The 28,000-nt window shown below is 45.8% G+C and overlaps 2 protein-coding genes across 3 annotated transcripts in view; both read right to left on the bottom strand.

Moving 5' to 3' along the window:
- Window positions 1-10: 10 nt before the first annotated feature.
- On the bottom strand, window positions 11-3,694 carry Rpl31 (ribosomal protein L31). Of its 2 annotated transcripts, none has more exons than XM_021185372.3 (5): window positions 3,632-3,694; window positions 3,310-3,416; window positions 1,293-1,418; window positions 341-453; window positions 11-125 (listed from the first exon to the last, which is right to left on the bottom strand). In XM_021185372.3, exons 2-5 carry the CDS (start codon window positions 3,414-3,416, stop codon window positions 94-96), a joined length of 378 nt encoding a protein of 125 aa, XP_021041031.1. In that variant the 5' UTR covers window positions 3,632-3,694; the 3' UTR covers window positions 11-93. The 2 variants fall into 2 exon arrangements, with proteins under 2 accessions (XP_021041031.1, XP_021040953.1); XM_021185294.3 differs by lacking the exon at window positions 3,632-3,694 and adding an exon at window positions 3,560-3,578.
- Window positions 3,695-8,471: 4,777 nt separating this feature from the next.
- Npas2 (neuronal PAS domain protein 2) overlaps window positions 8,472-28,000 on the bottom strand; it is a 164,746-nt gene continuing 145,217 nt past the window's right edge. The window contains exons 17-21 of the mRNA XM_029482993.2: window positions 26,103-26,300; window positions 23,904-24,094; window positions 23,096-23,188; window positions 11,858-12,032; window positions 8,472-9,797 (exon numbers count right to left, since the gene is read on the bottom strand). Of these exons, the coding sequence (XP_029338853.1) occupies window positions 9,645-9,797; window positions 11,858-12,032; window positions 23,096-23,188; window positions 23,904-24,094; window positions 26,103-26,300 (810 nt within the window). The 3' untranslated portion in view covers window positions 8,472-9,644. The remainder of the gene's footprint in view (window positions 9,798-11,857; window positions 12,033-23,095; window positions 23,189-23,903; window positions 24,095-26,102; window positions 26,301-28,000) is intronic.

The following is a 28,000-nucleotide window of genomic DNA, read 5'->3' as shown; positions in this document are numbered from 1 at the left end:
CTGTAGACCCAAAAATTCCACCCACGAGGCAGACAACAGAAAGGAAAACCAAACCCTGAAGGCAGTTGTGCAACTTTATTTGACATGAGCAGGTTAGTTCTCATCCACATTGACCGTCTGTAGATCTGGAAGGAGAGTAACAGCCAGTCAGCACCCATGCATCCTGCCCCAAGTGGAGGCCACCCTTCCCAGCAACCTCCTTACTATCTCCCCACACACAGCCAGACAGTTTTTAAGGAGCATCTGATAATTCAGCCTGCTGCTTACCTCTTCACTGACCATAGTACAGACACCCATCATCTCACATACAATAACTCCTGCGGAACGCTGGGATACTTACTTTTGAATGTGGTAACAGGCACGTAAGTCACCAGCGTGTAGAGCTTGTTTGGGGAATCCTCATCCTCATTACGTTTTCTGGACAAGCGCACTCGGATGCGATATGGAACGTTCCTAATAAAAATGTGTTGCTAAGGTCAATGCTTCCGTCAGAAACAAGGCAGAGTGGTATTCACTCACATCTATCCCTGTTCCTTGTGTTCTGGCAAACAAGCTCCTATGACCTTGAAAACACACCCAGGTGAATGAGCAACAGGCCAATCTCAGGATATGTCAAGGCAGTCACCAACAGTAACCAATTATTCTTAAGCAGACAGAAAGTGACTGCCAACAGATAATAGCCATTAATTCAAATAAAAGGTACACACACACACCCCCTTTCAGAAGCCACATAGCTGACTTATCTCCTTCCTTCATAATCTTTGGACCTGCTAGGTGCTTATTTAGGCCCCAGATCTCTACAAACTTCTCCATGCTCTTGTAACACCGCTCACCGTACCTCAAGGCAGATACTGCAGTTCACTGTTGGATAATCTAATACACCCCAAACCGTATGCCTACGATAGCAGCTGTACCCCGACCCATCTTACTACTTACTCCACTTTCAAGGGACTCCCCAACCTCGGTGTTAATCCCCTTCTACACTATAGGACACGACATAAGTCAGCCCTTCTGGGCAGCAGGAGCACACACCTTCCCAGGGAGGCCAGCACCTTAGGCTCCAAAGCACTGCTTTCCCTGCAGCCAATGGAGCTCTTCCAAATCTCAAGCTCCAACACTGCTGTCTCCCTTACAACCGAAGACACAAGCTCAGCCTGAGCCATCGTCCCAGTGTCTTTTCTACCCTACATCTGCTAACTGAACTCTCAAATGTGACACACAGCCCCCCCCCCCACACACACTATATAAGGAATTGGATAAGCTGTCATCACTGCACCAAATAACTTCAGTACCTTATTCCCTTGGCCCAGACGGCCTTATTGAGCCTGGTGTCAATGCGCACATCTGGTGTCCCCATTTCCTTCATGGCAAACTTCCGAATTTCTTTGAGTGCCCGAGGAGCACGCTTCTTGAAGCCCCTAAGGTTCAGAACACAAGCACATTTTAAAAAAAATCAAAAATTATATATGTAAATGGCATGCCATCATGAAACCAAGAACCCTCTGGCCAAGCATGAAATGTCCAGCTACTAGCATCAGTACTTAAGATGTAGGGGTAAATTCCAAGCATCCTATAGTCCAAGATGTCCCGCTCACTTTCCCAGAGTATCTCAGTCACCAACCAGGCCTGCTCACAGCAATCCTGAATGTTGGGGTAGACCTCTGGGGACCAGAGATGATCCAGCGGTTAAAAATATCTGCTCTTGCAGATGACCCAGGCTTGATTCAGCACCAATGTGGAGCATACAAGCATTCAGGCAAAACACTCATACAAAAGGAAGACAAAATTCTGTGGAATTGAGGCAGGCACTCTCCTATGAATTATATAGCCAGGGTACATGATAGGGGGCTATTAAAAAACAAAAACAGTGAACCTTTCTAGAGCATGGTGCACACACCAATGATCCCAACATGGAGGCAGGGTGGGAAGACCTCAAATCCAAAAACCAATCAACCAAAAAAGCCCAGGCCTGTTCAACACCCCTCAAGTCCACTCCAAGTGAAACAAAGAGCATTTGCTTTCTCTACCCACCCGCAGCCTGTCTCTAGCACCTAGACAACCCACTTCACAGCTAGCTTGAAAAAACTCAAGCAAGCAACCAGTCAGGTGGTATCACTTACAAAGACCAGGAAAGAGATGGAGCACTGAGCAATCTCAATGTTATGGTTAGGGAATTGGAAAAAGTGGGGCTGCCCCAGTCAGTCAGTGGATCTCAGAGGGCAGACCTCGCACTGGGCTGAACTACTAAGTGAGTGCCAGGACAGCCAGGGCTACACAGAGAAACCCTGTCTCGAAAAACCAAAAAAAAAAATAAATAAAAATGAACTACTACCTGAATGAATGAAACTGGGAAAGCAAGGAGTGGAACACAGCAGAGGCTTGGTTTGCACCACAATGGGGACCAAGAAATGACCAAAGAATGAAGGAGGCTAGATATTCTCACACAGGACCTTTTCAACAAAATACAAAAGGCCTGGGGGTAAAAAAAAAACAAAAAACAAAAGCAACATACCACTTGCTTCTACAATGCTCTATTCAAGGCTGCTTTTAAAGAGTACCTTTCACCTGAGAGACTCTTCCTTCCACATACTGGGCCAACACCCACACCACCTTTAACTTAAAATCCTTATCGCCTACTTTCCCCCCACTTTGTCACAGGCCTAAATAGTGCTTCATAGTGCTTAATATGCCCAACCATAAAGGAAGGAACGTGGCCGACCACCAGCAGTATCCATACTGGGCAAAGACCTCACAGAGGGCAACCCACTAGGTGCAGACACACGTTTCAACCCGGCAAAATCTCTCCGAAGATACTAAACCATCAAGTCCAAGAACTCCAGCTCTAGGGCTGGAACGCAAAGGTCGTGTACAAATAAGCACCGCACTCACTCTCTGTAACCACCACTTTATTACAACGTGCCCCGAATTTGCACAAATCTGTATAATCGGAGGACGAAAAAAAAAATCGTATTTCGCATTTGAGGTAGTAACCGGCCACTTTCCTTCAGCGTACAAGTCACTGACGGTTCCCTTTTACACGTCCGGATTACCAGAACTCACGTTTTAGCACCACCAATCTTCCCCAAGTCTATCGCTCCCTCAAACTCCATCACAGCCTCCCGTCTCCATTTCCTAGCCAGTAGCCGTGCAAGCCAAACCCCGCACACCTTCCACGTACACACAACCACACCGGAATAAACCCGCTTGTCCTCTAGAGCACCCAGTCTGTAAGCAAGGCTCGCGGGTGACAGCCCAGCCCGGCCGGGGCCCGAAGGGGGTCGCGGGCCACACCGCCCGCCAGGTACTCACACTCCATGGATGCGCTTGTGAATGTTGATGGTGTATTCTCGGGTCACCACCTCGTTGATGGCAGAACGGCCCTTCTTCTTCTCGCCACCCTTCTTTGCGGGAGCCATCTAGACGCAGGCGACAAGAGAGGGAGGCTCTAAGCAGGCAGTGGGAAAGCCCAAGCCCGAGCTAAGGTGCACCCGTACCCCGCAGACCGTCCTCCCACCGCCTCGGACCGCAGAGCCTCCGCGCGGCGCGGGACAAACCCCACCGAGCCTGCCCGCCCCGCGCCGGGCGCGGATGGCGCCGGATTTCAGAGCCGCGACTCCGCAGCCATACTCACTCTGCCGGGCCCAAGTAGGAAAGGAAGGGCGCGAGGGTTTGTGGGAAGGAAAGTCGCGTAGCCGTACAACTTCCGGGTCACGGGGAGGCGGGGAGGAAGAGGTGTGGCGAGGGAAGTCAGGAGTTAGGCTGGGACGTAAATACAGCGCGCGTCAGGGGCGGAGCGAGCGGCATGGGGCGGGCCCGGGGCGGGGTCGAGCTTGTCAGTCTTCTTGCAATCTGCCTTGAGCAGTGGCAGTGCGGGATGGGATTTAAATCCCAACCCGAACCCGGATTCTTCAGTTTTTCGCGTGCACTCGCTCACTCACCCTACGTTTGTTGAATCTGTTAGATACTGTGCTTGGCGGAAGGTCCCCGAAATGGCCGAGACGACAACAAAAGAATTTATTTTCCAATTCGAAAATGCCCACGGAAATGCCAGGCACGTCCGTAGAAAATAGATCTCCGAATCTAAACATGTCCGAATAGCCTGTCTATTGGAGTTTCAGCAATGAGCAAGTTTCAGGATCTCACAGGCAAGAAGACAGGCAGGCAGACACTCCACGATCTTACAAGGAACCTATGTTTTTCTACCTCCTTTGGCTAAGGGATGCTGGGGCCTTTGGATTCCCCAAAGGTCAGACTTGGGGTGGACAGGCAAGCGCTCTCTCTCTTATCTCATAAGAAAATAGTGTCCACAGCCACGTGTGGTGGTGCACACCTGTGATCCCAGAACTTTGTGGGTTGAGTTAGGTGATCAGGAGTTCGAGATATCCTTGACTGTAGTGGGCTAAACACGCTTGACAATATCTGATGACTTCTCCGTGGGGCTAGGAGGAAAGGAGCAGACAGGCAGGCTCAGTTCTAGTTCTTAGAGAATCCAAACCAGAAGGGGTTCTATGCTGATTGGTACTGGGATTGAGCTCAGAAAATTGCAACGCAATCTCCCAAGCAGAGCCACTCAAAAATAATTTAAAAGGAAGTCTGGAGCAATGCATTCAGGAGGCAAGAGGATGCCAAATTAAGGATGGACTACACAGAGGCCAGCCTTGGCTACACAATGAGACTAGATCCAAGAGTAGGGGGAGGAGAGAGGGGAGGGGAGAGTAGAGACTGAGGGAGGGAGAGGGAGGAAGGGTTATAAAGAGAATATGAAAATGTGAATTTGGGATCTTTAGCAAGGCTAGCAAGAAGACAGAGGAGCCACTAGTCAGAGTGTGCTGACTTGAGCAAGAAATGATAATTAGTTATGGTTAATAAATAATGGCTAATTAGAAAAGCTGAGTTTATAAAAGGCTGTGAGTTCCTGACTTCATACTAAAAGTAAAACATGAATAATTTAAGGAGTCAATAAACTAGACATATCCATCCATACATGATAAAGCTAAAGATCAAAAAGGAAAAAAAAATTTTTCCCCTGCCTCATTTCTAATGAGCTTTTCTACAGAAAAACAAGGCTATTTATCTCCATAATATGAAGTCCATCTGACCACCAACAGCATTTCTCTAGATGACTCAGATTAGCTTTTTTTCAGTATATTACTGGCTGACTTTGAGATCGTCAAGCTACATGAACAGAAATTAAAGCCATTTTATATCGCTAAATTTTTACTAGGATATTTTGGCAAGAGTGCAAAGTCATGACTAGGAACTGCTTCACTTCGCCAGGTGTGGTGGCACACACTTTTAATTCCACAGTGGGAGGCAGAGGCAGGTGGAGCTCTGTAAGTTGCAGACCAACCTGATCTATATAGGGAGTTCCAGGCCAGCCAGAGCTACATAGTGATACCTTGTCTAACAGTGACAACAATGTTGTTTGTACAAGGGGCATTTTAGTTGTGAGAGACAGAAGGTGTTACAATTTTAGTTTGTTTGGAGTATCTTAAACTGAGGTCACATTCAATCTTGACTCTTGAGCCAAGACACTGTACTTTTCCAGACAGTATGATCATGGTTTTTCTGGGACACAGATGTAGTTACAGAATGACCTTTTAATAAGCAAAGATAATGAATGAAGAGGTCAGTGATTACAATTCCCGTGATGCATGCATTTAGTGGAAAATTACACAATTATAGGTTTTTGAGCGAACCCAAATTCTGAACATGTGCACAATTCAGGCAGAGTTAAATTAAATTAGGAGCACAGCATACTCCACCCTCTTTTAATGGCTTCCAGATAGACAGCCTTAGGATAATGAATACACTGTGTCCATTAACAATCTTGTTCCACTTAGGAGTCTAACCATCAATTAAAGTATGACTTACAATTAAACTATAAGTTTGTTTCCAGAAAAACCCAATCTCTAACCCTTAGACAATGCTAGGGTAAGAGATAAAATAGGTCAGAGTTCCATAGACTTCATGTTTTTAGCGTTCATTTCAAGTTCTTTCAAAATGTTCCTCTTGGTGAATGAAAAATATTTCCTGCCCACTCCACCCCCACCCTCAGGGTAGAGCAATCAAGGGTACATATCTATAGCAACCTCATGGTATCCAAAATGGATCCTAGCTAGAGAACCAAGAAGGAGCCATCATCATTTTACAGAAGAGGAGAAATTACAGACCTGTCTATCTTAATAGAGCCCTAGAAGGAACTTTAGCTTCATGCAGCCAGCATCTTGGTGGCTCCCAAACCATGAGCTACTAAAGTGGGTAGTTTTTAGAGGCCGCTTAGCACCCTGGGACATGCATCTGCACGGAGCTCCATGCACAACCTTCTCCAAACAAAGTGGCTAGTCAATTCTTATACCCTCAACTAACTCCCTAGCAACCTCTGGTGACTCCCCTTTTGTGGTCGAACTTGCTGGAACATATCTTAGAACTGCAGGCCGGGCAGTGGTGGCGAACACCTTTAATCCCAGCACTTGGGAGGCAGAGGCAGGTGGATTTCTGCAAGAGTGAGTTCCAGGACAGCCAAGGCTACACAGAGAAACCCTGTCTCGAAAGAAAAAAAAAAAAAAAAAAGAACTGCAGGCGGTGAGCCCAACTCAGCCTGGGCTGGTCTTCAGTACATGGGCAGTAAGGCAGCCTGTGTCCATTGAGTGAACTTTTGGGGGGGGTGGGGGTGGGAATCTCCTATTTACCATCCTATGCCTGGGCATGATTGGACATGCATATGAGTAAGATCAAACATATCACGATAAAGAACATGTTGAATGAACGATTGGTTACATAACCCAAGCCCTTCAATGGAACCACAAAATCACCCACATCTCATCCTTGGCAACTAACCCCTCCTCCTCCTGCTCCCATAAGAGGAAGCTTTGCAGAATAACCCAGGACAATTCCCCCCCCACACACACCCGAAACAGGGTTTCTCTGTATAGCCCTGGCTGTCTTGGAACTCACTTTGTAGACCAGGTTGGCCTCGATCTCAGAAATCCTCCTGTCTCTGTTTCCTAAATGCTGGGATTAAAGGTGTGTGCTACCACGCCCGGCTAACCCAGGACAATTTTGCTTGGAGCTTGCTGCTTTCATAGCAATGCATCCAATCTGGATGTTTACTCTATTTTTTTGAATTAGACCCTTGCTAATTCACTATTTGTGTATACTTCTTTCAATTGTTTGAACAAGAGAACAAGAACTTAGAAGCACTCATTCGAGACCACCAGGACTTCTGGAGCACCCTCATTTTAGTATGCTGACCATCATGAACAAGGTGGCTGCAGCTGACTGAGACCTAGACATCCCGCTGTGCTGCATATGTGTGCACATATCACACACAGGCACACCTACCTTGCTGGTATCATTGGCCTTCTTGCTGGTAGTGAGAGCCCTTTGGATCTGTCCTGATTGAAAGCAATTGCAAACAATGCATGGATGCTTTGGTGGGGAACGTCTCCATCATTTCTGCAGGCTACCTATGTCTACAAGATTGAGATGTTCCCAGCAACCTTTTCCTGTTATTATTTTGTCATCATTTCTTCAACAAAGCATTGCTTTTCTGTCACAAGCTTTAAGCCTTAGGGAACTGGCAGAATAATGCAGTTCAAAAAAATTCCATTTGTCGAGCAGTGGTGGCACACGCCTTTTTTTTTTTTTTTTTGGTTTTTCGAGACAGGGTTTCTCTGTATAGCCCTGGCTGTCCTGGAACTCACTCTGTGGACCAGACTGGCCTCGAACTCAGAAATTCGCCTGCCTCTGCCTCCCGAATTCTGGGATTAAAGGCGTGCTCCTGCCTGGCGTGGTGGCGCACGCACACCTTTAGTCCTAGCACTGGGGAGGCAGAGGCAGGCGAATTTCTGAGTTCGAGGCCAGTCTGGTCCACAGATTGAGTTCCAGAACAGCCAGGGCTATACAGTGAAACCCTGTCTCGGAAAAAAGAAAACAAACAAACAAACTTTCCATCCCAGTATTCCAGTTATTGTTTGAGCTTCTGCCATACTGAAGTTTGTGTCTTGCCCAGCCCCCAAAGACCCATGTGATGAAACCCTGGACCTCAGCTACTGGGTGTAGCCTGATAGCATGTGGGGCTGCTAACAAAGTTAGGCTGTTAGTAGTATTCCTTTATTGGCATCCCTGCCCCTTACTCTTTCTTTGCTTCCTGACAGTCCTGAAGTGAGCAGACCTTTTCTGCCATGAACTCATTCGATGACGTTGGAGGCAACCACAGGCCCAGAGCAACAGTGCCACGTGACCATGTGAACTCTCTGGAACTCTGAGCCCGTTTCTCTGACGTTCTCCGCCTCACTTACTTTATCACAGCAACGGAAAACAGACTAAGGACTTTACCTCTGAAGTTTTCAACAGCTCAAAAATGTTAAGGTTTCCCAGTAAAGAGATATATGTGTCGATGTAGAACAAGGGACCAAGGAAATTGTACAAACTTGTTAATTTATTACAAAATGTTCACTCACAGAAAAACACAAGGAAACTTTTCATATGTGGGAATGGAACTGGTATCTCAGATACAAAATAATTTACACATAATCCGTACAATTTTATTTTTTTATAGAAATAGGTCATTATTACAACAGCTGTACAATTCACTACACTTCCTCTTATAATTACATAAAATCTTCTCTTTAGAGACACCTCGACATAACAAAACATACAAAAAAAAAAAAAAAAAAAAAAAAAGCAAAGTGCATCCTGAAAAGGAAAATCCAATCTTCGGAATCATGGGGAAGAGAAGTGGAAAGGTGCGGCCGCCTGCCTCACTAGGATGGCCGGCATGTGCCTGGTTTCCTGGGAGATGCAGCCTGCCCTGTTGCCCTCCAAGAGGTCTCTAGGGAATTCTGGAATCATTGTGAGATTGTGCTTGGCTCTGAGTCTACCTTTGTAGCTACTCTCGGTGAAGATAACAGGAAGAGTCCAGTGTTCTGTTTAGGAAGGAAAACACCCCCTGGTAGGCATGGGAGAGCCTTAGTCCGCTAGGGGTTAGGCCAAGGATCTGCAGCTTCGTTAATAACAGGCTCCGCTATCTGATTGGTGGGGCTGTTTTTCTTATCGTGGATTCCCAAAGAAGCCATGGGACCTTATTAAACAAAACAAAACAAACACAAACTCCGAAAGTGCCTAAGTTATTTCCCTTGTGCACAGGTGTGCAAATTAAAACAAAAACAACCTTTTAAAAACGATGAAAAATAATCTCTTTATACTCTCTCCAGAGACCTTTAACTTAGTCCTTGACTGTAAAGGAAAGACCATCAAGAGAGTGAAGGCCTGTTAGGGCTTGGGACCTGTGTCAGTTGGTAGAGTACCTGGAGCGCTCTCTCCTGGAGACAGTGAAGGGAAATAGACCAGGAAGCGGTGCCCACACAGGGAAGATTGGTTCCTGTCTGGTATGGCTGTAGCGGATGCCCAAGAAGCCCAGGGCAAAGGAATCATGGCCAATATTCCTGTTCTTTCCCCATTCTGCCAGTGCCACACTCCGGACACGTTACCATCAGGAGGTCTGAAATGTATACAGGGTGCGCCAAAGTCACGGAAACGTTTCATTCCATCTCCCACGGCCAACCCTGTTTTCCATTGGTTAAAGCTGGTTGCTTCTGGACTCCAGTGTCAGGGCATTACCCTGATGGCTGCTTGAGACCTTAGGACTCTGACAGCCGGCTGACCCTGTGGGAAGGGCGTGGGGGTTGTGGAGGTGTAGACTGTGTGGCTGCATAGCCCAGGGTTCCCGGCTGCTGGGAGAAGGTGGAGAGAAGGAGGGAGTCCGGCTGCTCACTGTGCAGAGATGTTGGTGCCTGTACGCAGGAAAGAGCAGAAAAGTGGCTGCGTGACTGGCCAGTCCCTCTACTCTTCAAGTTACTTCAGTACCTTTGGGGTTTGTACCAGATGCTGCCAGATTCTGGGACTCCCTCTTCAGACCGCTAGGCATGCATGCAGGTGAGTGCATGCCTGAGTGCATGATGGGGAAAAGCCAAGCTTTCTGGCTGCACACTTGTGCATCAACTCTGGGTGGGGAAGAGGAGGGGGCTCTTTCTTGGCCAATGGGCTTGGGACTGAGGCTGAATCAGAGGCACACCATCTATGTAAAGTCTTCTGTGTTTGTGGATGGTGGAGCCTGAGGCCCATGTAATTTATGGGTGGGGAAGAATCTGCACACATGTGCATGGCTCTTAGATTACGTCCTGTGTCTACTTCAAATACTGCCATTTTTTCAGAACTTGGAAAGACAAGTTCCTGATTGGAAATGCAAATCAGTCAACCAGTCAGACTGACTTTGGCAGTTTCACTCTTATTTTCCAGTCTTGCCTACAATAAATGTCCCTTGTTACTAACCTAGTGTCCCTATACTACCTCGGAGACTTGGCAGCATACCTATCCCTGGCCTTATGCTGGACTGTCTGCTAAAACACCCTCCTCTCATCTCTTCTCTTTCACTCAAACTCAGTATTTTTTTGATGGTCGGGTTCTGCCAGAGATGCCTCTGAGCCTTCCTTTCTTCTCTCTGTGCACCGCTAGGGCCTGAGCACACAGCTGTGCTGTGCAGCCCACCTCCACATATGCATGCGCTCTGAGATGCCAAGGGCACCACGGTTGCTGAAGCACTCTAGCATCTTTACTTTGCATCGTGAATGCAGTAGGTGTTTGCAAACTGTGGCTGCTGAAGACACATGGAGACCTGTTCCCACTTCCATCTCTGTCTCTCCGCCTCATTGCTTGCCATACCCGATGACTTCCCTGTCCTGAGTGGGGACTGACAAGATCTACAAAGCCAAAGTTGGAGTTGACACCCACTATCACGGTGGGTGTGGCCAGGGAGACTTGAAGATTATACCACAGATAGTTTAACAGCTTTAGCATCAAACGGCACCCCAGATCTTTAAGGATGCGGACTCTCTCCATCTCAGGCATCGCATGCTGTCTTTAGGCTTCAGAGATGCCCTGCTGAGGTGGGTGGTCCTGTGAGTCTAGGGAAAGTCTCACAAGGCAGGATCATGGATGCGCTAGGGGAGCGCCCTAGACAGGTGTGAGGGAGAATGGAACCCTTTGAGAGTTCCTGAAGGAACAGGGCCCGTATCTGAATCCCCAGGCCACTGGCACCCACCCTTCCTCCTTCTGGTGTGCTTAATAATGGAGTGAACTAATTTCTGCTTTCTGAATGGTGTCTCTGTGAACCGTGCCTCCAGTTTCCATGTAAAGTCTCTATTTCACACATTAACATATTTACTAAAGCGGCTTGATGGATCTTTAACTAGTTGTGTTTTAATTGTATACTTCTATGCACTAAAAAGTTTGACAAAAACACTCGTTAGCTTTTGACTTTCTCTTGGTGAAAGTTTGAGCAGATCAAGATGTGCAACTGATAAGAATTATTTTTAGCTGGGCATGGTGGTGCACACCTTTAATCCCAGCACTTGGGAGGCAGAGGCAGGTGGATTTCTGAGTTTGAGGCCAGCCTGGTTTACTGAGTGAGTTCCAGGACAGCCAGGGCTACACAGAGAAACTCTGTTTCAAAAAACAAAACAAAACAGAATTATTTTTAAAATAGATCTTTCCAGCATGCCAGCATATGGAGCATAATGTTAACCTACCCCTAATTTTCATACTGTACATTAAGCATTAAAATTAACCAGATATGAACTTTTCCGAGGTTGCTCTCTACAAGGGAAAAAAATGTCTGTAAAAGTCGAATTTGGAACTCAGCCTCGGTTCACTGAACTCAAGTGGTTCATCAACCTGCCCCCCTTGCCCCACCCCTGCCCCGCCCCCGCCCCGCCCCGCCCCTGTTCCCGCCCCTGTTCCCGCCCCTGTTCCCGCCCCTGCTCCCCCCTCCCCCCAACTCCCTGAGCTCACCTACCTGCAAATAGGGTGGTGGCTGCTGCTGTGCCTGTGCTGGCTGCAGTGGTGATGGACGGGAAGCAGGGAAGCTGGGATGGAGTACTGCCTGCCCCATGAGCAGGACCGGGGTGGAGGCGCTGCTGCTGGTAGGGTGTGAGTCTGGACTTGGAAACATCACTTGGCTCTGTGCATACCTGTTTAGTTTCAAATAAAACAGATCCTCTGAGAAAGAGATGCCTGACACAGTACTACAGGGGCTGGAGAGGGGGATCAGTGGTTGAGAACACTAACGGCTCTTCCAGAAGATCTGGGTTTGGTTCTCAGCACCCACATGGTGGATAACTGCCTACAACTACAGTTCCAGGGCATCTGTCTTAATCAAGGTTTTACTGCTGTGAACAGACACCATGACCAAGACAACTCTTATAAGGACAACATTTAATTGGGGCTGGCTTAGAGGTTCAGAGGTTCAGTCCGTTCTCATCAAGGCAGGAGCATGGCAGCATCCAGGCAGGAGGAGCTGAGAGTTCTGCACCTTCATCTGAAGGCTGCTAGCAGAATACTGACTTCTAGGAAGCTAGGATGAGGATCTTAAGCCCATATCCACAGTGACACATCTACTCCAACAGGGCCACACCTCCTTATAGTGCCACTCCCTGCGCCAAGCATATACAAACCATCACAGGCTCTGACACCTTCTTTTAGCTTCTACAGACACAGCAAAACACCCATGTACATAAAACAAACAAATCTTAAAAAACAAACAAACAAACAAACAAACAAACACAAAAACCTTCACTAACATCTACAGCTCTATCACCAACATCCCATTAATGCCTAAGAACCCAAAGTAGGGCTGGAGAGATGGCTCAGAGGTTAAGAGCACTGACTGTTCTTCCAGAGGTCCTGAGTTCAAATCCTAGCAACCACGTGGTGGCTCACAACCATCTGTAATGAGATCTGATGCCCTCTTCTGGTGTGTCTGAAGACAGCTACAGTTTACTTATGTACAATTAAAAACAAACAAACAAACAAACAAACAAAAAGAACCCAAAGTAATGGGCAAATGGCTTGAGCAGGTTGTGAGCCACCATGTGGTTGCTGGGAATTGAACTCAGGACCTCTGGAAGAGCAGCCAGTGTTCTTAACTGCTGGGCCATCTCACCAGCCCCCTTGAGCAGTCCTTTTCATCCAACGGAAAGATAGAAAGGCCAGTAAGCACTTGAATTTGTAACTAGTCGATAGGAGGAATGCCAATCAAAGCTGAAGTGAGCTAACACTTCACACCTTTATGATGAAGACATACATACATGTACTGTATAGATATTGACACATACTGAAGAAGGGGGAAATACCCTTGTTAGCAAGGATGTGTAAAAACAGAAAGTTTTGTGTGCTGCCGGTACGAATGTAAGGTGGTAAGGCCATGCTGGAAACCATTATGGTAGTTTCTCAAAAACTTAAACACGGGATTTCTGGGTAAGATGTCAGACTAAAAGCTGCCTTCGTGTGACCTGGTGAGGGAGAAGAGTCAGAACAGGCTAACACAGCCTACTCCTAAGAAAGAGCTTTAGAAATTCATGGGCAGTGAGAAACAGCTGAAGAATGCAGGGAAAGAGACAGGGGTAAGCCAGGTTGGAACAGCAGGGCTCTGAGGTAGACCATGGGGAAGCAGAAAGCCCATCCTAGAGCTGATGGACTTTCTAGGACTGCAAATCCTGTCTTCAGTACAAGTCCACAGCTCCCAGGAGCCCTAGATCCAGTTACAGGTTTTGGTGAGGTTGTGATTTCTCAAGTGGAGCATTCAGTAGTGAAGAGGACGCCCATCTTGTCATTCTGTGGGACTCAGAGGGCCATGGCTGGGTCCATTCTTGACAGGGAACTTACTGCTGAAAACTGAGGCCATCCTGGAGGTCCCCCCAAATGGAAAATCCATTAAGTCAGGGAGCCTGAATTTAACCTCCCACAGTCCCAGAGCCAGAGAGATATCGGGAAGGCAATTACAGAGAACAAGAGAGGCCAGGTACAGAGGAGCTGAAGTAGCCAGGGACTCAGGGTCTGGCTCAGGCAGTGAAGAGCAAGGGGTACAGCAGCCTTGGACTCTGTGGTCAGGAGCACACCTTATCTGCAGAGAAGTACCTGGGGTTGAAGAGCAGGGCCCCGATGGATCAGCCTGGAGCCACCTATCTGCTGGAGAATCCTTGATGTCCTTCTTGTGGACAGCCCCCAGGACTGAGGTTCACCTTCTGATTCTTAATGTACTTGGGAGACTCCTCCCCAGCAGAACAGCAGCCTACCCAGAGAGGGACAGTCTGGAAAGTCTCCGGAGGGCACAGAGCTAAGCGTGGAGAATGGAGACACCCTCCCCCGCCCCTGTACAACAAGAAGAGAAACCTCTAAAGTAGGACCACCTTGGTGGACATTGGACACTTGTTATAGAGCCCAGTGACACACAAGTTCTGACACCTCTGCCTCATGAACGCGTGCACACATTGGCAGTTTCTTGCTCTTGAAGACCCAGAAAGAAGGTTCCCAGCTCCCCTCTCTCCCCTTCCTTCTTCCTCTCTTCCCCTCCCCTTTCCTTTCCCCTCCCCCTCCCCTCTCTCCCCTTCCCTCTCTCTCCCCCTCTCTTCCCTCCCCTCTTTCTCTCTTCTCCTCTCTCTTCCCTCCCCTTTCTCTTTTGTTTTTGTTTTTTTTCTTTTTTAAATTGATTCTGGGTGGATTTTTTTCTTTAATTAATTAATTTATTTGCTTTATATCCCAAGTAATGGCCTCCCTCTCCTCCCAGTCACGCTTCCCCCAGCTCTTCCCCCACTCCCCCCTTCCTCCACTTTTCCTTCATTTCCTTTACTTATCCCTGGCTGTCCTCTATTTTCTCCTTGCCCCCCTCCCCCAGCCCCATCTCCTTTCTCCAGTCATTACTATTTCCAAATTTGCAGCAAATCATTTTTAACGTCAGAAAACACTCTATTTTTGTTTTGTGAAAATGTCTGTTTTGTGACGTTTGGAGATGTATTAGTGGGATCAACCGATTTTAGTCTGGTGATACTGCTATTATAGAAGTGGGTTTCCTCCCCTTTAAGTCACACAGGGATTGAACCCTTAAGAGTGAGCTTCCTGGGCTGGAAAGATGGTCAGTGGATAAGAAAGCTTGCTGTTTTTCTAGGACCCAAGTTCAGTTTCCAGCATCCACATCCAAGGGGTCAGCTGCAGGGAAAGCACAGGACAAAGTCCTTAAACTACATATCTCTCAACCAACATTCCGAAATCTAGTCAGTCAGTCTTTTTACATTGGTGGATAATTAAGGCCATTTCAAGGTAAAGACAAACTAAGGAGATTCATGGTTACTGTGCCAGGGCTGGAGAGATGGCTCAGTGGTTAAGAGCACTGACTGCTCTTCCAGAGATCATGAGTTCAATTCCCAGCAACCACATGGTGGCTCACAACCCTCTGTAATGGGATCTGACGCCGTCTTCTGGTGCACCTGAAGGTAGCTACAGTGTACTTACATACTGTCCATTAAATAAATAAATAAATAAATAAATAAATAAATAAATAAATCTTTTAAAAAAAATCCTAAGAGGAAGACTACAGCACTGCTTTGAATCCTGTTGCTATGATAAAATACACTAACCAAAAAGCAACTATGAGGAGAAAGGATTTGTCAGTTGATAATTCCAGGTTACAGTCCAGCACTTAAGGGGGTCAACTGACAGGAGCTTGGGACAGCTGGTCCCAGCACATCCATAGCTCAGAGTGCAAGGAAATAAATGCGTGTATGTTTAGCTGTGTGCTTGCTGTATCTAACTGGGCTTTTCTACTCTCACACAGTTCAGAACCCCATTAAGAAGACCCAGAGTGTACATAGTCTTCTCACATCAATTTATACAACTAACACAGTCTCCCACAAACATGCCCCAGGCCAACCCAAAGTAGACAATTCCTCATTGAGACAATTTTCTAAGGTTATTATAGGATGCATCAAATGGGTACTTAAAGCCAACCATCACAATGTCTGAGCCAGCACTGCAAAAGACACTACAGGAATGCTGGCAGAAAAGAAGGAAGACAGACGGACTTAGTCAGGAGAGCCAATGAAAGGATAGATTTTCTGAGAGGAGGGGATGAATGCAGGAGCGTCAAGAAGGAGTCTATCATGTTCAGCAAAGCAGATCAGCAAAGCTTAATAGCATAGAAAAGAACAGCTGGGCAGTGGTGGCGCACGCCTTTAATCCCAGCACTTGGGAGGCAGAGGCAGGCAGACTTCTGAGTTCGAGGCCAGCCTGGTCTACAGAGTTGAGTTCCAGGACAGCCAGGGCAACACAGAGAAACCCTGTCTCAACCCCCCCCCCCCCCAAAAAAAAATAAAAGAAAGACAGACAGACAGACAGACAGAAAGAAAGAAAGAAAGAAAGAAAAGATCAATCATCGAACCAAACAGAAACAACCACAATTCCACCAATAATGAGATATGGATTAGCTGCTTGCAGGGGGAAAAAAGATACAACTTGTTGTCGATTACAAGAAATCTACCTCTCTAGCCAAGCCATGCACAGGCTGAGCATGGAAAAAGGTTAATCTGGTGAGCGTGGAAAAGCTGAAAACAAGCTGTTGTAGCTCCTCTGATAGCGGAGAGTCTTCAAATCAAAATTAGAAGAAATAAAAAGATCGCCATGTATTAACAAAGGGAACAATTTATTAAGAAGACATAGCAGTCATAAATACAGATACCAAATGCTGGGACTCCCAGTTTCATCAAACAAATACTAGTTGGCATTAAAGGTTGGCTGTGTCCTCATGCAGTAATAATGGGTGACTTCAATACTTCATTTCCATTTTCAGATATGTCATTTAAACTAAAAACCAACGAAGAAGTTCTACAACTAAACTACACAGGATGGAGAGATAGATCAGTAGTTAACAGCTTCTGCTGCTATTACAGAGGACATGAATTAGGTTCCCAGAACCCATGAGTGGCTCACAAGTGCCTGCTACTCCAGATCAAAGAATTCAGGGGATGCACTGCAGGCACTGTGGACAGGTGGGATACACCATCACACACACACACACACACACACACACACACACACACACCCCTTAAGAATTACACCAGCTGGGCCGTGGTGACGTACTCCTTTAATCCCAACACTTGTGAGGCAGAGACAGGCGGATTTCTGAGTTCGAGGCCATCCTGGTCTACAAAATGAGTTCCAGGACAGCCGGGGCTATACAGAGAAACCCTGTCTCGAAAAACCAAACCAAACTAAACCAAACCAAACCAAACAAACAAAAAAAAGAATTACACCATGGGCTGGTTGTGGTGATGTAAGCTTTTAATCACAGCACTTGGGAGGCAGAGGCAGGTGGATCTTTAGAGTTCTAGGCCATCCAGGGCTACATAATGAGACCTAGCTCAAAACAAATGAGCAAGCCCAAAACACCGTATCATAGATGAACTATGTTATCCAACATAGGTGGTATTCATATATTTCTCTGGAGCTTATGGAGCCTTCTTTAAAACAGAACACACACTATAGGCCATCAAGCAAGTCCTAACACATGCAAAATAATTAGAACAATTTCTGGTATTTAAAAGACCATAAGGGAAAAGCTAGCAATCAATAGCAACAGAATTTCTAGGAATGGCAAGTACTTGGAGACTGAATAAAACACTCATGGATGATTGGTGGCTGGGTTGCTGAAGAACGGAGAGGGAAAACATTCCATAATTAAATGAAAATAAAGGTGCAACTTACCAGTCTTTGAGGCGCAGGTAAGGCCATTCTAAGAGGAAAGTTTATGGCTATGAGTGATGACATTACAAATCCAGAGATTTCCCACGAATATCCCAGTGATGCACCTCAGTGTCTTAGAAAAACAAGAGCAAAGCCAAAACCCGAAGCCGGAGGGAGCAAGAGGTAGTCAAGATTAGAACAGAACCTTCTGCAATGGAGACTAAAAGAACCTAGGACCAGTCAACACAAGTGGGCTCTTTAAAATGATGAACATGATTGATGAGAGAGAGAGAGAGAGAGAGAGAGAGAGAGAGAGAGAGAGAGAGAGAGAGAGAGAGAGAGAGAGACTAAGTCAATCAAGTTAGAGAGAAAAGGGAGTGTTAGGAGTGTTAAAATAGACTTCAATTACATCCAGAGGATCATGCCTACAATCCTGGAAAAATTTAGAAGAAATAGATAGATTTATACAAGCATGTGGCCTACCAAAATTAAATCAAGTGTATATAAACAATATAGATAGATCCACAGCTATCAACAAGACCAAAGCAGCAATTAACAGCATCCTAATGAAGAAAATCCCAGGATCAAGTGTATTCACTGCTGACTTCTACCTGAGTCTTTAGAGAAGAGAGAGAGAGTCAGTGCTACTCCAACTGTTTCATAAGAATACAAAGGGAAGGAGCAATACTCAAGTCTAGGAAGCCAGTACTACCTGATACTAAACCAGGTCTCTCTCTCTCTCTCTCTCTCTCTCTCTCACACACACACACACACACACACACACACACACAGGGCGGGAGGGAAGGGGAGGGAAGGGAGAGGGGGAGAGAGAGGGGAAGAGAGAAAGAAGGGGGGCAGACAGAGAAAGAACTGTGGGTTAATTGCTCTGATAAATACAGATCATATATTCTCAATAAAATTCTTGTGAACTGATTCAAGAACACCTTAAGAAGATCATATGCCGTGACCAAGAGTGGTTCAACTTAGGCAAATCAATAAATGTAATATAGCACACAAGTATACTAGAGGACAAAAATACATGCTCTTTTAAAAGAGATTTATTTATTATGTATGTAGTGTTCTGCCTGCATGTGTGCCTGCAGGCCAGAAGAGGGCACCAGATCTCATTATAGATGGTTGTGAGCCACCATGTGGTTGCCAGGAATTGAACTCAGGACCTCCAGAAGAGCAGACAGTACTCTTAGCTTCTGAGCCATCTCTCCAGCCCCCAACATGCTCTTTTTTAATAGAAACAAAAAGGCCTTTGAGAAAGTTCAACATTACTTCATGAAGGAAATAGTCTTTCATGAAGAAGTTAGGAATTAAAGGCTTATAGCATAATTTAATAAAGGTCTGTATGGAAACCCTACAGCCAACATTATGCTGTATAAGACGAATGGAAAGGATATCCCCTCAAATAAGAAATGAGACAAGGGTTAAAACTCTCATTCAGCCAAGTGTTTGAAGTCCTGCTGGGGAAATAAGAAAGAAATTAAAAGGATACAAGTAGGAAAATTGAAGTGAAATTATCCCAATGTGCAGGTGATGCAGCCATTTGATTTGAAGATTCTACCAGAAAACTCTTGGCTCCCAGAAATATGGGCAGCAAAGTAAGAGACACAAAATCATAAAAAAAAAAAAAAGAAAAAGATGAGCACTTTTTCTACATGCAAAAAAATGTGTTTGTCAAGAAAGAAATCAGAGAGGAATCCCATTCATAACTTTAAAATGCTTACATAAAATAATTTCAAGTCATTAAAAGTGACTAGTGATGAAACTAATCAAGAAGCTGAGAGACATCTACAATGGAAATGTTAAGACACTTGAAGAAAGAAGCTCAACATGGTACTAGAAGAAAAGAAAAAAACCCTCCCACACTCATGGGAAAATTTGAAAAGTTAGCATTGTTATATTGGCCATATTATCAGAACTGATCTACAGATTCAACACAATCACCATAAAAATTCCAGTGTTGTTCTTAGAAATAGAAAAAAAAGTCCACAGATTAATATGAGACACAAAAGACCCCAAATAGCCAAAATAGTCCCTACCGGAAGAGCCATCATGGAAGCACCACAAAACCTGACGTCAAATTACACGATAGTGCCAAAGTAACAAAGAACTTCATTGGCAGAGAAACATGTGGAGCAAAGGAAACACAGGAGACAGATATAAACACATACAACCAAGCCAACTGAATCTTCAACAAATGTGTCACAAAGTATACACTGGACAAAGGGCAGCATCCTCCAACAACAGTTCGGGCAAAGCTAGATTCTTTTTTTCACAAGTAGAGGAAGGAACTAGATCCATAATTCTTCACCTTGAGTAAAGTCAATTTAAAACTGATCAAAGATCGTTATTAGGAGCACTGGAATGCTGGATATGGGAGGAAAACATTTAAAGATACAGGCATGAGCAAGTACTGTCTGAAAGGGACCACAGGAAATAACCCCAGAATGGATAAATGGGATTGCATGATCCTAAAAAGTTTCTATGCAGAACCTACTTGGAGGAGTGGACATGAACCAGCAAGAGGGTGTGTGGATGGAGGACAGGCCGGGGAAATTAGAGGACGAATGAGAACACACAGATGTAAGGAGATTTCACAACAAATCCCATTAATTCATATGCTAACTAAAAAAATCGAAACAAAAATAGAATTTCTGTATGATCCAGGCATTCCACTTCTTATTATATATTCAAAAGAAGTAAATGTATGTGCTCAAACAGATATTTGCACACCCAAAGAAATATCATTCACAATAATAGCCAGAAGGCAGGATGAAGTCAAGGGTCCACTGATGAACACACCTGTACAATGGAACACAGCACCACCTAGCACTGACACAGGCTAGGAGGGAAACCTGAAGACACTACAGGGCAAACACTGTACAAGGTGCCCAAATAGCCAAAGTCATGGAAAGACAGAGAGAGGGATGGTGACTTTCAGGAGCTGTTGGGGGAGGGGCTGGAGCTAGGGTATGCTTTCAGTCTAGGGAGATGAGGAGCTCTGGAAATGGAAGGCTGGGGAACACCTCAGATGCACTGGATGCAGCTGTTCTGTGTACTTCAATGGTTATGATGGCAGGTGTTATATATTATGTGTTATATAATAAATGTTACATTATGTATATTTTATTACAATAGCAGTAATAACATAATAAGATGTTGACCATGGTCTATTATCAAGAAACTATGGATACGGTGTGATGGCTTGTATATGCTCTGCCCAGGGGGTAGCACTATTAGAAGGTGTGGCCTTGTTGGAGTAGGTGTGTCACTGTGGGTGTGGACTTTAAGACCCTCAACCTATCTGCACCATGCCTGTCTGGATGCTGCCATGTTCCCACCTTGATGATAATGGACTGAACCTCTGAACCTGTAAGCCAGCCCCAATTAAATGTTGTCCTTAAAATACTTGCATTGGTCATGGTGTCTGTTCACAGCAGTAAGACCCTAACTAAGACAGATGGTCTTTATGGGAAGGTCTGGAAGAACAGGGTAATGTTCAAAGACATTATAGGGAATTCCCTTCTGGGTTTGAGTTTTAGTGATGGCATTTCCCTGTATGAGGTCATCTGTAACAGGCTTTGGGGCTTCCAGACTTTCCCTACAGAGACCTTTGTGTGTATATGAGAGGCAGCTCTTGATATTCTCTGGAGAACAGAGCTGTTAGGTCATGTCTGGAAGAGACAGTAGCATAGCAATGATTGGTTTGACCAAAAATGGCAGTTACAGCTGCTGGTGGGGAAAATATTGTGGGTTTTGCCTCATTCCTAGCAGGATTAAGCATCTCTGGAAACTGAGGTAACAAGCATCTTTCTTTCCACTTACTTGGAACATTTAGGAAGAACAAGCAAAATTCAAAACCAAAATCCAAACCCGCCTGCCTAATTGAGAACAGAAGCAGGGGAATTTAAAGATGGCTTTCCACAGGATCCATGACTGTGCCCATTCCCAAACAGGGACAAAGGGAGGAGGCCAAGTATTAATAGGACAGAGACAACAGAGAAAGTTATCTATAGGCTGAAAGGAGACCCCTAAATAGATAACTTAGGCTAGCAAGTTGTCTTGAAGATCTAGAGCCAAGGGGTTTTGTGCTCTGGAGCCATTGAGCCCATGGCTCTGCCATAGGTAACATGTGGCCTTCTGGACCTGATTCTCCTAAAGCCCAGACTCTCCACTGGCTGAAGGGAAGAAAGGAAGCATCCTTAAGCTATAGATTTTTTATTGGGAGAAAAGGGAATCATTGTAAGTACTCCCACGAGCTTAGGAACTGCTCAGTTATGCTATTACGGGCTGCAGTGGGCAGAGAAAGAATTCTCAGGGAGGCTTTGCACAGCATGCTCCGTTAGCTAGCAGTGTCCTGATAAACTCAAACAGTGCTTACATAAAGAAGGATCATGTGATAGCCTCCCTTCTAAAGGCTGGGTGTGGTAGAGAACCCACCCGATATCCCAGCACGCTAAGGCCAAAGCCAGAGAATCCTGTCTTGAAAGAGGAGGAAAATTGAAACCCAGAGGCTACTTTTTAAAAGCCTCCTTTCTAGCAGCATTTAAATGATTTGCCCCATGTCTCCAGTAACCCCGGTGCAATACTAATTAAAGCTGTGTACATCTACCCCTCAGTATGGATAGGAGGAGGAGAGACTGGGGGGTACTCTGGCTTGAGTATGTTCCCTAAAGCCCATGTGTTAGATGGCAACCTAGCTTCCAAGCTCCTTGTTTACGGTATTTTTGGGTGGGGCTTTTGGAAGTAATCAGGACTGGATGAGGTCATTAGGGTGGGGCCCCCATGAGGATATTAATGGTTTTATAAAAAGAATAGGAGAACTCAGAACACTGCTCTCCCTTCCCCCATGTCATGATGCAGCAAGAAGGATCTCACCAGATGCTGGACAGACGCCAGCACCATCTGCTTAGCCTTTCCATTATCTAGAACCAGGAGGCGTAGAAAACCTTCATAGATTACCCAGTTATAACAACAGAAAATGCCCTGGGCCAGAAATGTGGGAGGAGGCTGTATCTCAGAGAGGGGAGGGAGGTCATGTTTGGTGCATCTCCTGGTCTTGGGTTACAGTGCCAGAGGCATGGGGTCAGGGAATCCCAGTGCATTCCATTTGTAAAGAACCAGCTGAAGGGAGCGAGCCCTAAGGAAGGCGAAGGGGTCATGTCTACTCAGGATGGCAGCTCGGATGAAGGCGTTGGGATCTGTATCTTTTAAAAAGCCCAAGGATGACTGCAGCCTGGGAGGTGTCACTCTTCTCCCTCAGCTCCTGTTTGGAGCGTGGAAGAGTAAAGGTCAGGTTTTTATCTATTTACATGAGCACCAGTGAAAGGAAAGTGCGAGGAAAGCCCCTCTGAAGGCTTGATCCTGTTTTTTTGTAGAACATCCACAGTGAACCCGAAAGCTTGGAGTACTATTGTCGGGAACATTAGCTCCTGGAGCATCATTTTAAGAAAATGAAAGGGCCAGGCTCAGACTACTCCACCCAGGTGCCCACCCCATTCCCACCTACTTGACTTGCCGTCCAGTCCTGCTGACTTCTGAGGGCTGCCTGGCATCGCAGGATCCAGGCATCATAGGCTGGATGGGCTGGCTCAGCAACAGCCTTTGAGAGAGAGAGAGGGAGGGAGGGAGAGGGAGAGGGAGAGGGAGAGGGAGAGGGAGAGAGAGAGAGAGATAGAGAGAGAGAGAGATATCGTAGTCAGTACTTGAGATGGCCAGTTCTCACTGTCACCTTGACACAGTCTGGAATCACCTAGAAGACAGTCTCAGTGAGGGACTGTCTATACTGTGTTGGCCTGTGGGCATATCCTGGGGGAGACTGTCTTAATCACTTCAGGGAGGTCCAGCCCACTGTGGGCAGCACCATTCTCTAGGCAGGGCTCTTGAAATGTGTAAGGGTAGTGTACTCAAGCCAAGCACAAGCGAGGAAAGCAAGTGTGCACTTTACTTTGCTCTTGACTGTGGATGTAATGTGACTCGATATTTGAAGTTCCTGCCTTGACTTTCCCCGCCATAATGAATATTAACCTGAAATTGTAAGCTGAATAAAATGCCGTCTTCACCCAATTTCCTGCTTGTTAGAGGATTTTATTACAGAAACATAAACGAAACTAGAACAGTACCCAAACTGTGCCTCTCAAAGGCAATTGAGCCACACAATGGGTCACGCCCATGACCTTCAGGATCCCAAGGTCTTCCTTGCTACCTCCTCAGCTGAGACCAACTGGGAAGCCTTGGACGTTTGCTGTGCAGAATGGAGAGATGAAGGGAAAGGGCAAGTGACCCCTTCCTGTCCTTTCAACAGCCTAGTGTCATACCTGAGCTGCCGGTCATGGCCGAAGTCAGGGCTGGGCTGGCACTGGCTGGCATCCTGAGGGGTGGGAGCAACCGTGGTGAGGCTCAGGCCAGGCGGGAGCACGGAAGCTGTACTGCTAAACTGGGATGGCAGGCTGCTCAGTGAACGGCCGCTGGCAGGCAGCAGCTGGGAACTTCTCATTGGCTTTGGACCCTGGAATATCATTTAACAGGAGAGAGAGAGAGAGAGAGAGAGAGAGAGAGAGAGAGAGAGAAAGAACTCATACCATCTCTCTAGGAAACCTCATAGAATTCTTATCTGCTGACTCTTGCCTCTCCTCTAAGTTAGGACCCACCAACTGTGCAGTGAATTGTTTCTATTTTGAATATCTTCCCCATTGGATTGTAAGCCCCTTGAAGATTCTTAAAATTTCATGGGCAGTGCCAGGCTCTCAGCAGAACTGAACCATTCATTGAACTAGGATTAATTTTTTTTTTCTTCACGGATTTTACTTTGGAAACCAAGAGCTCTTTGCTGTTTCTGCTCCTCGCTGGGCCTGTCGGCCTCAGGACCTTTGCACGTGCCGGCCAATCTTTGTGCCATGTTCCTCCACTTGATGCTGATCCAGCTGACTCTCACCACACACTGTGGGCTTTGCTGAGATACAGTCCTCTCAGGGAGACCTCTTCTGCTCATATTAAATCTTCAACTCATCTGTACACCGTTCCCACCCCACCCTCTGACATTTTCTGATGTGCACACATTTTTTTTTTCTCTGTTCTCCCTTTTGGAGCTGAGGGTTTTCTTTCTCATTCATGGTTCTCTCAGTGCTGGCCATGCAGGGAGCCTTCAGCAAATATCTGCTGACTCAAATCACGAGTGAACGAGGGGGTGGCCCGGCCCCGATTTTCTGGTTCTGTATGTGACACTGATGGGCCGTTCCTACAATGACAACTCAAGGTTTTAGATTTTGACGTTTACAACATCTTTTGGTATCTGAACTAACTCTGCCTCAGTTTGCTTTTCCAGAGCCCTGTGGGCTACTCCCAGCCTTCAGATGTTTGTTTTGTTTTGATGACCCTGTCAGATTAAAAGGCTGTGTTTTTAGGCAAAACTCTTAATTTGCATAAAGATGGACTAAGCTTCCTGCTACACGGATCTATCACTTCAATAACCAATAAAAGTATTTGAAAAAGACACATACTGATCATACACAGCTGTTCTCATCATCCCTAGATGACAACTATTTCCACAGCACTGGTGCAGTATGGGGCATTATAAATCATCTAGGGGGGCTAAAGAGATGGCTCAGCATTTAACAGCACTGGCTGCTCTTCCAGAGGTCCTAGGTTCAATTCCCAGCACTTACATGGTGGCTCACAACCACCTGTAAATCCATGTCCAGGGTATTTGATATCCTCTCGTGGCTTCTGTGGGCACCAGGCACATAGCGCATAGACATACATGCAGGTAAAACACCCCTACACATAAAATTAACAAACAAACATCTAAAATGAATTAAAATATTAGGGGGTCTGGAGTGGAGCACCAGGGTACAGTGCTTCCACGGCATGGGAGAAGTCCTGAGTCTGAACCCCAGCGTCACTAAATGAGTAAGTAAATAAATTATACAGGAGCACACACGTCTTGTGTAAATGCTGTACCATTTAATGCAAGGGAATCGAATCTCCTCAAGTTTTAGGCTCCAAGAGTGGGTTCACGCTATCCCCTGTGGATCTGGAGGATGCCTTTATTTATCTGTCCACTAGATGGCCCAGTTCCCGGATTCTGTACTGATAAGGAGCACGATGCAGTCCACAAAACCCCTCTTCCATTGATGCTCCCAGGGAACAGATGCTCACAGGAGCCCTAGGAGCTGTGTGGACGCGAAGGCTGCTGGAGAAGCAGCAATCTGCCCGCTGTGCTGAGAACTCCCAGAAGCAGGGGCTTAGGACCTTACTCTGCTCCGTTCGAGTATCTAGCTTTAACCATCAGCGCCGCTTCTCCCAGTACAAAGTGCAGGAGAGAATACATTTTGAACCTTCAAAAATGGCTTTACAGTAATAATTAATGAAAAAGCCCACCACTGTATTATTTCCCTAGTCCGGAGAAGGGCGTTTAGGTTTCTAGAATTTGACATCTGCCGGAGCCAAGTACATCTTAGCTGTAAGAGCATGTCTACCCTAGCGGGACGGACAGGAAGCAGAAGTGGGTACAGTACCTGGGCGGATATCACATTCGATTCTCGGAGCAGGTGCTGGTTTGTGACTTGGGTGGACGTGATCTGCCCCTGCAGTGGAGTGTTGACCACAAGCTGGGGCTGAGACGGTGCAGCGGGCCTTTGCTGCAGCTGCTGCTGAGCTGCTGGTCGCTGCGCACTGCTGAAGCTCAGGGACACAGCTGGCTGCTGCAGAAACATCTAAGGACAGAAGAGAAATGCCAGTGAAATACCATTGTTGCTTCGTCCCAGAGAGGAGGGGAAACGCCTGGGATCCTCGACACAACTAAAAGCAATTCCCTGACTGAGTAGCAGGAGGTGTGCTCTTATGCTGCAGCCCACATGAGCCAGCATACTAGATATAAGTGGCTGGACCAGGGAGATATTGTCTCTGCCTTCCTGAGGGCCACAGTTAGGTGACTTCAACTTGACCAAAGAGTCTTACATCTAGGCTTTCTTCGCACAGACTGATACCCTTCCAAAGTTCAGGTTGCCTCATCCGTGTCATATTAGAAGGGTGAGGAGACGCATCCTAGGAACAGAACGATCCGATCCGTATCCTAATGGTGGCATGGCACGGTATGGCTCATGGTATACTCAGAGTGGGACTGGGTCTTATGCCCAACCTGAAATCTCTGCCCAGTGACCAGGGTTTGTACCCACAGTGCTCCTAGGCAACTTCAACCCAGGACTCGAGGAGATGGGACAGCCCTGCTTCCATTGAGAAGGTGACTCAGCCTTCCAGATAGAGAAATAAGAGCAGAGAATGATCTATCACCCACATGCCTTAAAGTCACACTTTGTTTTATAATCATGATTTGTTACATAAGCTGTCTTAGACAGTTAAGGCTGCGGCACCTTTATTAGTTCAAGAAAATGCTGAAATATTCGTGAGGATTCTGATTTAGTTCAAACAGTTTGTACCACACAAGGTTGATCCTCATGTCTGGGGGGGTTTTCTATCTCTAGACTTAGATCAAAACCACTTGGGAGAGGATTTCTTCTGTGCCGAACCAACTATAGATTGCCTTTTGTCAATATTTCCTAAACATATGTGTTATACTAAGTACTTACATACCACACACACTGTTGGAGGTATACAAACAATCTAGAGATGATTCAAAGCAGACGTGACAACCTTTTAGTGTATCCAGGTCATACTCGACAAAACCGAATTGTCTTAGGCTATGAAAAGATGTCTAATAATGCTGGCCTGATATTTTGAGGGGATGGGATGTTGTCATCTGTAGAGTTCAAAAAACATGCAATCAAGTTACAAATACTCCCCCCCCCAAACAACCTTGTGCTGACCTTGAGAGTTCACAATATAGGCTGTGGATTGGACAGACTTGGTTTAAAGAACACAGGGGGATGTGGACCTGTTTTGTGCAATGCCATGTTGTATTATAAAAAGGTCTTGAAATCTGTATATTTTGGTATCTCTGGAGATTCTGGAATCAGTCTCATTGGACACCCGAAGTGCTACTAAATTTCATTTTAAATAGTTAAGTGACTGATTTTTTTTTGTTTTTGACTTTTACGTTTTCTGTATTGAGTATACGGGGTTTACGTTTTCTGTATTGAGTATACGGGGTTTATGTTTTCTGTATTGAGTATACGGGATTTACGTTTTCTGTATTGAGGAATATACGGGGTGTCTGAAAGCTTCAGACTTTGAAATATTACATTGCCATTGGCTTGGGTCATTAATGTGGATTATTCACAGTTTGTTCACCAGATAAACTAATTGGATGTGGCTTAAAAAGAAAATGCACCAAGCAAAATACACCCAGTGCTGTCTTAAGGCCCAATTAGAGTTGCAAGTAGAAAAAAAAAATATAATTTACAAATTGAGTCTAAATGTTGAAGGAACAACTTTTATAATCTTAGTAATAACTTAA

Source organism: Mus caroli, unplaced genomic scaffold, assembly GCF_978045245.1.
Source record: "Mus caroli unplaced genomic scaffold, Mus_caroli_1 scaffold_1, whole genome shotgun sequence".
In the NCBI taxonomy this organism is placed as follows: Eukaryota; Metazoa; Chordata; class Mammalia; order Rodentia; family Muridae; genus Mus; species Mus caroli.
This window is presented reverse-complemented; position numbering and strand designations above follow the sequence as displayed.